Source organism: Dryobates pubescens, chromosome 8 (genome assembly GCF_014839835.1).
Source record: "Dryobates pubescens isolate bDryPub1 chromosome 8, bDryPub1.pri, whole genome shotgun sequence".
Lineage (NCBI taxonomy): Eukaryota > Metazoa > Chordata > Aves > Piciformes > Picidae > Dryobates > Dryobates pubescens.
In genome coordinates, this window is record NC_071619.1 from 5,149,244 (window position 1) to 5,162,332 (window position 13,089).

General features: G+C 39.5%; 1 protein-coding gene across 1 annotated transcript in view; it reads right to left on the reverse strand.

Annotated features, from left to right (window-relative positions):
* The window catches only part of ATRNL1 (attractin like 1), a 570,802-nt gene that overhangs the window by 337,674 nt on the left and 220,039 nt on the right, over positions 1-13,089 (reverse strand). The window contains exons 22-24 of the mRNA XM_009905632.2: positions 5,358-5,452; positions 4,756-4,834; positions 2,906-3,063 (exon numbers count right to left, since the gene is read on the reverse strand). Of these exons, the coding sequence (XP_009903934.2) occupies positions 2,906-3,063; positions 4,756-4,834; positions 5,358-5,452 (332 nt within the window). The remainder of the gene's footprint in view (positions 1-2,905; positions 3,064-4,755; positions 4,835-5,357; positions 5,453-13,089) is intronic.

A 13,089-nucleotide genomic window follows, 5' to 3' on the forward strand; every position in this document is an offset into this window, starting at 1 on the left:
CTGCTTTTATTAATATTTGCATAGCTGTCAGAAGCCCAGGCTTTATGATTGCTTACTACTTCAGGGACCACTGACCATTATTTGAGGTGTTGGCTACAGTCTGAGTTACTGCTTTTCAATAAATGTTACAGCCTTCAAATTCCATTACCAGCAGAATCTGAATTAGATCTACTCTCAAAATAGAATAAAAATGAGCAGAAACAAGTTATGGGGCTTTGCCACATACTCTGTTCAGAAATCCAGCCTATTTAACAACAGCATTTTTTCAGTGAGCCCCTGTTTAAACAGCTAAATGAGACATGGTACACCTAAAGGGCTGGAATTGTCAAAGAGTCAGTCAAACAAAGGGACAGTATGTCTGGATGATAAATAAAGTCCATTTGAACCCTCTTATAACACAGATACTTTATACAGAATTCCTCTGTAAAGGTGTCTTAACTACTGTCGCCTATGAAAGTCTGGAATAGCTCAGCTTAAGGGTCTAAATTCATCCTTACTTTCCAGTTTACTCTGTTACAGAATATGAAGAAAAAGCATGGTATAAAACTCCTCCAATCATTCAACAGGAGAATACCAGGCATTCGTGTCCCAGCATACAACTACTATGTTCTTCTGAGAAAAACCAGCAGCTGTCCATGTTACACCCAGTAACAGGTCTATTTGTGGAAACAGCTCTAAGCTGGAAATGTCCTATATCACCATCTTTCTAATGACCTCTTATGCAACTGTGTCACATTTCTGCCTTTCCTTTGATGTTGAGGAAGAAGAGATCTTATAGCTAAATAAAATGCTTTTAGTGTCATGAAGTTCAGACACGGTGTTTTCCCCAGAGGGTTGCAGAGCTCTCTTATTGACTGAGCACCCAGCAATGTGCCTGTATCCATTATGGACAAAAGGAAGGTGCTGACTAATGGGAACCTAAAGCATAATTTCATAAAGAGAGCAGGACTTTATCTGAAACTGAAAAATTCCCATGTAGTTTCAATGGCTGGCAAGCAATTCACTCCTATCCTGTGCTGAAGAACTTGTCTTCCAGGGTCATTAATATCACCAGTCACAGAAATAAAATGGGTCACTGGGTAGAGAAGAGTTATCACAGCCCAGTTCATCTTTAGGAAATTGTTCTATATGCACAACCATCACATATCCTTTTTTTCAAAGCCAGGCAATCATATTTTAAAAGAGGCTATTTTGTGTTAGAATCACCAGGGATTTATTAAGATTTAGGGAAAAAACCTCCAAGCTTGCTGAATAGGTAAGATGCATAATAAAAGAACTTGAGGAAGCAACTGTGAGCCATTGATCCTAATAAACAATCACCTGCTGGGATGCACAGTTTTTCCTTGTAGTCATGAAAATCTTGAAGATAACTGAATGCAAAAATAGAGATAATACAGATGAATTTGACTGAAAATGAAACAGAATTGTACACAGCTCTGGTGAGGCCACACCTTGAGTATTGTGTCCAGTTTTGGGCACCTCAATGAAAGAGAGATGTGGAGCTACTGGAGTGAGTGCAGTGGAGGGCAACAAAGCTGATGAAGGGCTTGGAGAATAAATCTTATGAAGAGTGACTGAAGGAGCTGGGGATGTTTAGTTTGGAAAAGAGGAGGCTGAGGAGAGACCTCATTGCTCTCTACCTGAAAAGGATGTTTTAGAGAGGCTGGTGCTGGTCTCTTCTTGCAGGTGATTAGTGCTAGAACAAGAGGGAATAGCCTCAAGCTGTGACTGGCTAGGTTTAGACTGGACATTAGGAATATTTTTTTCAGGGAAAGAGTGGTCAGGCATTGGAATGAGCTGCCCAGGGAGGTGATTGAGTCACCAATCCTTAATGCATTTAAAGATTGTTTGGATGTGGTGCTTGGGGATATGCTTTAGGGGTGAACCTTGTAGAGCAGGGTTGTTGGCTGGACTTGGTGATCCTGAGTGTCTTTTCCAATCAACCTGAATGATCCTGTGTGAAATGTCTTGTACAATGGGGACTGCTGTCCTTCTATAGAAAGTGAAATGATAAGAGCAGTAACTCCAGCTTCAACACCCAAACCTTCCTAATGAGAGACACACGTAATCTTGGGCTCAGTGCTACCATAAGAGGATTGTGGTGAAATGCATATCAATAACATATCAGTATCAGTTGCAAGTTCCTTCCTTAGGAACTCATTCCTTATATAATATATTTTGACAAGACACAATGAATAATATAAAAATGGGAGACTGGAATTCAGATTGTGTTTAAAAATTACTGGATCTGCTGAATTACTGAGTTCTTAACAAGCTTACTGTGTAAAAGAAATGCCAAATTTCATGTTGATATCTTACTTATTCCTCTGAAGGAAGCCACAGTAATTTACTTAGCTCTAACAGATTACAGAGAAGCCTGCAGTGGTGAGTTAACATATCACTACATTTTTAACCATCATGACCTGGCCAGTGCAGCATGACTGCATCAGTGGAAATGACTATGGTGCAAATAGTTCAGTGTCCAAAGAGCATTTATGTACAGGCCAAGTTCCATGACATCCAAAACCCTGCACTAGAATACAGAGCACTAATAATCACAGAAAGGCCAATAACAATGGCTAATTCAAGAAACTACTATACAAACCATCTAGGAGAGTTCCCCACTGCATATCAGTAACTGAACCCATACTGCTGCATGTTGCTTCTCCTGAAGATATTACAAATAAATATTTCTCTTCAATAATTCTAACTTCAAATTTTAAAGTCAACAGTTTGAAGTCTCATTCACTACTGAAAGCAAAAGCATCATAATATAATTTGTATACACCAAAAGCAGAGCACGCAGATAATGCTGTTTGTATACTTTCTGTATGCATGCAAACATGAAATTCAATGTAAAGCTGTGATGGCAATACCTCCATAAGCACAAAACAGTCATACTAACCTGTATTTTAATTGGCCAGGAGAAATTGCTGACATAGACATAGAAAGTGATGTTTGGGTTGCTCCGAAAGTTAAATTTTTCACAGGAAAAGCTGTCCCTGTATTCCTTAATGTTAGCCTTAGAAACAACAGGAATCTCTTCTCCAGATATTGTGCCAGCTAGAAAAAAACAAGCCATGTTTATGTACATATACACACACACACATATATATACACACATATATACACGAATAATATTCATTGTTGAAGGTGCAAAGGAGAATTTCCACACTCTTTAATGACTTTTGCTCTACTCATTCTACAATTTTAGCAACTCATTATACAGTTTATGTGGCACAATGGGTATGTTTCATATACTGAGAAGTCACAGAATCTCTGGTCTCATAAGATTATGAGCCCCTCAATTTAAGAAGGATATTGAGACACTTGAACATGTCCAGAGAAGGGCAATGAGGCTGGGGAGAGGTCTGGAGCACAAGCACTGTGAGGAGAGGCTGAGGGAGCTGGGGTTGTTTAGCCTGGAGAAGAGGAGGCTCAGGGGAGACCTCATTGCTCTCTACAACTACCTGAAAGGTGGTTTTATCTAGGTGAGGGTTGGTCTCTTCTCCCAGGCAACCAGCACCAGAACAAGAGGACACAGTCTCAAGCTGTGCCAGGGGAAGTTTAGGCTGGAGATGAGGAGAAAGTTCTTCATTGAGAGAGTAATTTGCCATTAGAATGTGCTGCCCAGGGAGGTGGTGGAGTCACCATGCCTGGAGGTGTTCAAAAAGGGATTGGATGTGGCACTTGAAGCCATGGTTTAGTTAGTCATGAGCTGTTGAGTGATTTCTGAGGTCTTTTCCAACCTTACAGATTCTATGATTCTATGAATCATAAAAGTGACAGAAGTTGCATAGATCTTGGAAGAAAGTTGGTATTGTTCATCTAAAAGGGTAATATTTTTCCTCCAGGAATATACATTTCATTTCAACAAAAACCCATTGGTTAATAAAGCTTGAAAGTGAATTTGTCTGCATTTTATATTATTTCTGGAGATTTTTAATTGCTCATCAAGGTTTCAATAACACAACAAAGTTTCAATAATGCAAATATATGGGTAACTGTGATAACTTAAAGGAATAAATTCTATTGAATAACTATGGTATGTTCAGAATTATATTGATGAAGGAATTCATGAGTTTGTCAGACAAACTGAACCTTCTTTAGTTTGGTTTTGGTTTTGCTCTGTTGGTTTTTTTTCCAGTAGGGTTTCATTTTAAGCATCATGCTTCTCCTTGGATGTGTTTTCAGAAAGTCAATAGACCAGTGCAGGGAAACTGCCTAAATAAAGCTTTTCTTCCTTCTTAAAACAAAAAAAAAAGAGAGTAATGAGGTTCAAAGTTGGAGGAAAATAGATAAGCAGCTCCTTTTATCAGCATACACAGAAGAACTTTATTGTTTGATATCAATGTTAAGGTTAATAATTAAATTTTTAGCTTGAACACTGAAACAAAGAAATAAAATCTCAGTCTCTGCAGTAGTTAAGGAAGCAATTTATCTTAATTAAAATCACAGCATTTCATAACACCCTCATTTAAAAAATTTAAATAGACTACAAGCTTTTCCTACCAAAGTAATTTTAATTGAATAGAAGAGGAAGTTAACATATTAATGAAGCTTTGTTCAGATTGCAAATTATCATCTGAGGTTTAAATAATATAATTAATAATGGCATAATGATAATGGCAAAAGAATACATTTGGTAAAGTTTTATTAGCAAAATTAGCAACAAAAAGACAATCAGGTTAAAATAGCTTAAAGGACCATGAAATCAAATGGAAAGAAAGTCATCATACCAAAATTCATTCTCACCTGTAGAGCCAATAGACCATGTAATATTGAGGTTGAAGTTGTTTGATGCATTGATTGATATATCCAAATTTTTATTTGACTAGATTTAAAGGGAAAAAAAAAGGTAAGTTAACAATATAGATCAGAAGGTACTGAATATAACTAATTTAATGTAACTGACTATAGCCTTTTAATCATCTTCCACATTTAATTTTAAACACAAATACAAATATAACAATTCAGAGCCAACAGCAATCTCTTTTGCTTCAGTAAAAGCAGGGTACAAGTAAGCATAAAACTATAGCAGGCTTCTTTGAGGAATGGAATGGAATGGAATGGAATAGACCAGACCAGGTTGGAAGAGACCTTCAAGATCATCATGTCCAACCTATCATCCAACACTAAAATTGACACTAAAATTAAACTAGAACCATTAGTTGCTCACAAGTGCATCTGCAATTTAGAAAGCTTTCTCAACAGATGCAGTGGAAGAATTTTTAGTTCTCCAAAATATTTGAAATATCTCTAGTACCTTATGGGCTCTTTAACTTTTCATTTAATTACAACAGAAATCTTAACCATGGCTCTCCAAAACTGGTCTGCAGTTCGTAACGTTTTCTTACCTGTTCTGGGTTTGCTATGAAGTTTATGGCAGTGTGATGGCGGTCATCTTCTTGTAATAAGCTGAAGGTAAACTGGTAATCAATCAAAAGGCTGTCTGTGAGCAAAACAGAAATAAAAATAAGACAATAGATGCAATTAAATATATCTAATGTGTCATGTGAGGACCTACACATTTGTCATTCATTTTATTTTTAAAAGCAGGGAATAATTACAGGTCGGAATTATCATCACAGAATCAGCCAGGCTGGAAAAGACCTCAGCGATCATCAAGTCCAACCTTTTCCCAATACTTAACACCTCATGACAACTAAACCATGGCTTCAAGTGCCATATCCAATCCTTTATTGAACACCTCCAGGGATGAGGACTCCACCATTTCCATGGGTAACACATTCCATAAGCTAACAACAGTCTGTGAAGAACTTTCTCCTCACCTCCAGCCTTCCCCTGGCACAGCTTGAAACTGTGTCCTCTTGTTCTGGTGCTGATTGCCTGGGAGAAGAGACCAACTCCCACCTGGCTACGGCCTCCCTTCAGGTAGTTGTAGACAGCAAAAAGGTCTCCCCTGAGCCTCCTCTTCTCCAGGCTAAACAATCCCAGCTCCCTCAGCATCTCCTCATAGGGCTGTGCTCAAGGCCTCTCCTCAGCCTCGCTGCCCTTCTCTGGAAAAGTTCAAGAGTCTCAATGTCCTTCTTAAATTGAGGAGCCCAGAACTAGACACAGGACTCAAGGTGTGTCCTAACCAGTGCAGAGTACAGGGGCACAGTGACTTCCCTGCTCCTGGTGGCCACACTACTCTTGATGCAGGCCAGGATGCCATTTGCCTTCTTGGCCACCTGGGCACACTACTGGCTCATGTTCAGCTGGCTGTCAATCAGTACCCCCAGGTCCCTTTCTGCCTGGCTGCTTTCCAGCCACTCTGACCCTGGCGTGTAGTTCTGCATGGGGTCGTTGTGGCCAAAGTGCAGCAGCTGGCACTTGGAGTTGTTAAATGCCATGCAATTCACTGTAAGTATTTGAACTAAAATGTCTTGGAGGAATAAAAAAAAATGTTACATTCAAGTGAAGCAGTAACAAAAAAAGTAATAATAAAACTAAATTAAGAAACAGATTCCATTATGGAGTCAGAGCAGCTGTTACATACAACTTGAAATAATACTACTTTGTAATCAAGTAATGTTAGAGCATCATCAGTTCCCTAATTTTATTATGATTATTAAAATATTCTCTCCAAAATAAAAATTTTAATTTTACAGCCATACACTTACAGAAATGGGTTACACAGCCACATCACTCTAACACCTTTTAAAACTTTGGGGGGAAATGTTGCACCTTGAGTAGAGTTATCTAGTATGAAGTCATGACATTATAGTAAATAACACTGCTAATAACAAAATGGCACAGCAAAATCTTGAATAGAAATTATGTGACCTTGGAGAACATCTTTTTCTAAATGTTCAAAATTCTAAGAGATTTTGCACGTGGCAAATGTTATAAACTTCTCTTAAAAGAAAAAGCAGGTGACAGTTTAGTATTGCCTCGGAAAGATTCTAGTTCACTTCCAAACAGCTTTTGTTCCACACATTTTTCTTTCAACTTACCAAAGGAGTGGAATCTGTCAGGCAGTTCCTGTTCCTGCCATTTCTGTCACTGCACACTAACAGCATTGCCCTGATGGCCAACAAAAGTTGGCACAGAAGGAAGAAAGGATTCTGCTTCAGATGCCCCAAACCATGTTTAACCTTCCAGGCAGAAGCATAAAACGACTGGGACAAGTCCAAAGACATAAGTTTTGAGCCATCCCATTGAGTTTCTAAAGCTGGAGGAATGAGATTAACCCATAGTTGGGTCACAGCACCAGGAATGTCTGAAAAGGAACACTTTATGCAAGGTGAAGGTGGATTTGTCAGGGTGAAGCAGGTTTTCAGCAACTCCATAATGCAAGAAAAAGCAGCAGTCACCAGGGATGACTGTTGCTACACTTAACAGAGGGTGTCACACAGAGTCCTAGCAGGCAGTGCTTAGTGCAGTCAGATAGTCAAGGATCAGTAGAGCCCACAGCAATGTAAACTGCTGTATCAGATTAATAATCCTTGTGTAACAGTCAGTTGTGAACCAGAATTGAGTGTGATAGATAAATCATATATGGGCTGTGACAGGGGCAGATACCTTCAGATTCAACAGAATAAACCTTCTCTTTGACCACTATGGTTTTACAGTGATCAGAGTGTCTGCTTCTAACCTCTGTCACAGGAAATAAGGAGGTATCTTGTAAACATACATGATACAATTATTTTGTGCACGTTCAAATATGGCTACATGTAAGTCATCTTTGATGCTACACCCCAGTGAACAGTTTTGAAGCCCTATTTTGATCCCTTTCTTGATGATATTCTACTAGTCACCAATACCACACAAGCAGTGGGTTATAAACAAAAAATATGTGATCATAAAGCCAAAATCTGTAAATACATAGAGAGGGAAAGATAGATAAAGTCAAAGCAGGAAAAAGCTGTGTCAGCTTTTTGTTGGACTCAGTAGTTTGCTTACTGCTGACAATCACCTTTTCTGCAGAAACACATCATCTGAAAAAAAACAACAACTCTACTGCATCCCATGGGAAGCCTGACATAGAAGGAGGGAAAAAAACAGGCTTACTGAGCAATGAAGCCCACTGCATTGTCCTAATAGTTAAAGAAAAGAGTTTGTTGGGGTTTCTTTTACACTGAGTATGGGAAGAAAATAAAGGAGATATATGAAAGGAATCACCATGACCATTGAAGCTGAAAAGTCCACTTTATTATTTGCCATCACAGTTTCATTATTCAAATTAGACTAAATTGATCGAGATGTCCTAGATAACGAGTTTTGATCAGGTTTTTGCAAGCTTACAAAGGCAAAAGATGAATAAATATTAAAAGGCCCCATTTATTTATTAATACTAGTCTACACTTCTAAAACTAGGCAAATCTAATTAATAAAGTCTCATTGACACTATTAGTAACAGTGTGCCATATCTACATATTTGACAGTAAGGTTACATTGCACCAAGACATATTGAAAGGCAGCAGGACAGCAAAAATGGCCATTAGAGATTGACCTCTGTTAAAGGGATTAATAAACTCTTTAATAACCATGAGCAGCAAGACCTAAAGGTGAGAAATAAAATTATAGATGGGCTAAATCTCCTGATCTGGTCAACTTGGGGTTCCACAAAATACAAATGACGGCTTTAGCATGACTCTTTGCAAAGAGAGTTCTAGTAGGTGTAGGGTGTGCTAGCACTACAGCATGCACTCCTACAGATAGTCTGTACTACAGAGGCTGTGAACATGCAAGAAGCAGTGCAAGCAGACCTTCTGCACACGATACTGTTGATATGCTCACAAGATATGGAAAATTATATTTTAAAACACCATAGTCATCTTCTAAGCCCAGATTGTGCTGTCTCAGAGATGCAGAGAGTTAGCCAAAAACCACCAGGGAGATGTAGGTCAGATCTCATTAGGGCTGGAGCACCTCTCCTAAGAAGACCGGCTAAGAGAGTTTGGGTTATTCAGTCTGGAGATAAAAAGGCTCTGAGCAGACCTTATTGTGGCCTTCCAGTATCTGAAGGGGGCCTACAGGAGAGCAGGGAAGGGAGTTTTTAGGGTATCAGGTAGTGAATGGACTGCTGTTTTCTTCTCTTTACTAATTTGTGTTTTACTTGCTGAAGTCTTACATTGGTAAAAGATGTTAAACTATACAGTTCCTCATAACTCTACCACCTGTAACAAACCAGAAAAATACTTCCATTTTGATTTACACTACAGTTAAAACAGTAAACCATGAAAAACAGTAAGATGAAGTAAACACTAAGTGTAGCACTCTTTATGCTCAAGATATCCAAAAGTATTTTATGGTGTTATTAATTTGTTAAGTAGTTATTCCATTAGTTAATGGATAATTAATTAGCTACGCCATTAGCAGTATCAAAGATAGTTATATATCCTGCACTGTAGCCATTAGCCCCTCTGTAGTACTCCAAGAGCCTTAAACAACACAGTTTGTGATATTCAAGAAGAGTTCTGAGAGCAAACACATGGTATTCACCTTGGCATTCTTCAAAGGTCCATAGGACCTTTAAGTTAGACCAAGACAGTCATACAAAATGGGAAGAGAAGATCTTCACTAAACTATTCCAAAGGCTGCCCAGGGAGGTGGTGGAGTCACCATCCCTGGAGGTGTTCAAGAGGGGATTGGACGTGGCACTTGGTGCCATGGTCTAGTCATGAGGTCTGTGGAGACAGGTTGGACTCGATGATCTTTGAGGTCTCTTCCAACCTTAATGATATTGTGCTACTGTGGTATTTGAGCACTAACAAACACAAATTATGACTTTTTATTCCACAGAGACCTGCATTTGAGAAGGACAAACCACTAAATCCCTGACTTGACCACAAGAGTGGAGACTGCAAAATAGAAAACAGGTATTACTTCACAGACAATTCTAATTCAAGGAAAATACCTAGAATGTGTATGACTTGAAGGAAGCAGAGAGCACTGCTGGTGCAGTTATATGATTCAACAGTGGAAATGAAAGACCTGATGCTGAGCAAATGCTGCTTCCCAGTTTGCATAGTCAGGACACAGAACATCCTAAATCTCTGGAATGCTCTGGAGCTTGCTTTTATTAGAATGTAAATGAATAAAACAAATGTAATGGAAATTCAAAGTGGAAGTAGAATTTAAATGAGATTGTGAAGTGTCTCCTCCATCTATTGCCTACTGCCACTGTCTGCCTCTCCTTCCTTCCTTTCTCCCATGTTTCAGGCCATACCACAGGAGACTTCCCCAACATGTACTCAGCAGCTCTCAGGAAAAATATCACTTCCCTCTCCTCCAGAAGGCTTCATCTTCTGCAGACTGCAGCAGGCAGCTTCCTTTCCTACTGCCAAGCTCTTCCTGAGCATAACCCTAAAACACCATCTATGCCAATACATCATAAGTGCATATAAACAAACTAAGCATTTACGACAGTACAACACATCATATTTCTCAATTCTGTAGTGCCAGTCAACCTAGACAGCTTAGCCTGGATATAGACACAAAACAAAATTGTGCATTAGGAGTATGACCTGTTCTGAATAGTTAAATGTAGAAATAGCCAAATGTATAATAGATCATAGAATCATAGAATTGTTAGGATTGGAAGGGACCTCAAAGAGCCATGGGCAAGGACACCTCACACTAGAGCAGGTTGCTCACAGCCACATCCAGCCCAGTCTTAAAAACCTCCAGGGATGAGGCTTCCACCACCTCCCTGGGCAACCTGTTCCAGTGTCTCACCACCCTCAGGGAAAGAACTTCTTCCTAACATCTAATCTGAATCTACCCATTTCTAGCTTATTTTCCATTCCCTCTAGTCCTATCACTCACTGACACCCTAAAAAGTCCCTCCCCAGCTTTCTTGTAGGCCCCCATCAGATACTGGAAGGCCACAATTAGGTCTCAGAGCCTTCTCTTCTCCAGACTGAACAACCCCCAACTCCTGCAGTCTGTCCTCATAGGAGAGGAGCTCCGGCTCTCTAATTATCCTCATGGCCCTTCTCTGGACATGTTCCAGCACATCCAGATCCTTCCTATAATAGGGGCTCCAGAACTGGACACAGTTCTCCAGGTAAGAATCACCTCCCTCGACGTGCTGGCTATACTTCTCTTGATACAGCCCAGGATGTGGTTGGCTTTCTGGGCTGCAAGTGCACACTGCTGGCTCATGTTGAGCTTCTCACCCACCAATACTAACGTGATAAATGTTGAAATAGCTATTTAAAAGCACATTCAGTAGAGTCTGTTGATATATATTGTTGGGTATCTTTCCAATCAGGAATATTAAGAAGGCTGAGATTTTATTCCTTTTGTATTTTTTTCTGCCTTAAACCTTTAAAAAGGCACCAGAAGTATTTTTACCCTTTACGTAAACATATGAGACTCTCCTTAAGTGTTTCTGTTTACAAAGCCACACAGAGAACAGATTGCCTCAATTAGGAAAGAAATTTGGATCACATACAAGCAGAAAGTAAAAAAATTTCATTGCATTTATATTGTAGCATGGGATGAGAATGAAAACACCGATAACAAATGTTAAACATACCAAACTGCCAGATGAGCAGCACCTTGATAAAAATAATCTTATCATTTTCATTTGTCTGATCTAGAGAAATAGCACTTCAAAACCCTTTTCACAACCTGGTGAACTCCCAAGATAAACAAATTTAAGCAATGCTTCCCTAAGAGATAGCAAGGAAAATGCTATTAAAAGGCTATTAACATCCAAAAAGTAAATATACAAATGTATAGAATTATTTTTGTGGATTACCGAGGAAAATGCTTGATTCTCCCTAAGTACTTCTGATGTACTCTCAACACAAATATATAAAAAGTGTTTAGAATAGAATAGAACCAGGTAGGAAGAAACCTTTAAGATCATTGTGTCCAACCCATCACCCAACACCATCTAATCAACTAAACCATGCAACCAAGGACCCCATCAAGTCTCCTCCTAAACACCTCCAATGATGGCGACTCCACCACCTCCTCAGAAGCCCATTCCAATGGGCAACCACTCTCTCTATGAAGAATTTCTTCCTAACATCCAGTCTAAACCTCCCCTGGCACAGCTTGAGACTGTGTCCTCTTGTTCTGGTGCTGGTTGCCTGGGAGAAGAGACCAACGTCCACCTGGCTACAACCTCCCTTCAGGGAGATGTAGACAGCAAGGTCTCCCCTGAGCCTCCTCTTCTCCAGGCTAAGCAACCCCAGCTCCCTCAGCTGTGCTCCAAACCCCTCCCCAGCTTTGTTGCCCTTCTCTGGACATGTTCCAACAACTCACCATCTTTCCTAAACTGAGGGCCCCAGAACTGGACACAGTACTCATGGTGTTAATGACTTCCAGAATCAGGGCTACTTTGTTTTGTTGTGTTTTAAAAAAGTAAGCTGAAAAATAATTTACCTGAAATACACCTTTTTTTTAAGACATTTACTTCCTCTTCTACATATCCCTTATCTTTTGGAAATATATAGAAGGCAGCAGTTCATCTTATTTGTGGATCTGAGTTGTGTAAAATCTTAATACCCAGTATGGTTTATTTTTTCCCCATGCCATCAATATCCTCCATGTTTACATTTTCCCACTGAAAATATATATTTTATTTTTTTTTAATGATATTCAGAGATGCCCTACATCAATGAGGAAAGGAAAGAGACAAAACCATTATCTCATTACAACATCCCTTCCTATGTGCTGCTACAAATGGCTGTAAAATGTCTTTTTGGCTCAGAAACACATCCCAGACCTTCACCTGATATAAAATACAGGTGAATCAAGTGGCAGCCAGACAGAATTTAAACAGCCAGAACCTATAAATTCCCTGAATTTTTATGTCTAAAGTTTCACAGGAAATGTTCTTGAGGATGCAGAAATCTCCTACACAGACTCAGAGCCCACAGCCCAGATCTTAATTCCCCACCATACACAGCATTTAGAATCCACAAGCTGGATATTTTGAAGCCAAAGTTTCTCCGTCAGTCTGCCTGGCGCATCCTAAGCACAGCTACCACAGAGTTCAGCACAAACTTCAGCCACCACCTCAACGTGGCACAGCCTCCTCTTCAGTGCTCTCACCAGGAAAGCATCTTGTAGGTTGCCTTCTTTCTCATAACATTAATCCCAACTCCTCCTTTTTTTCCCTAG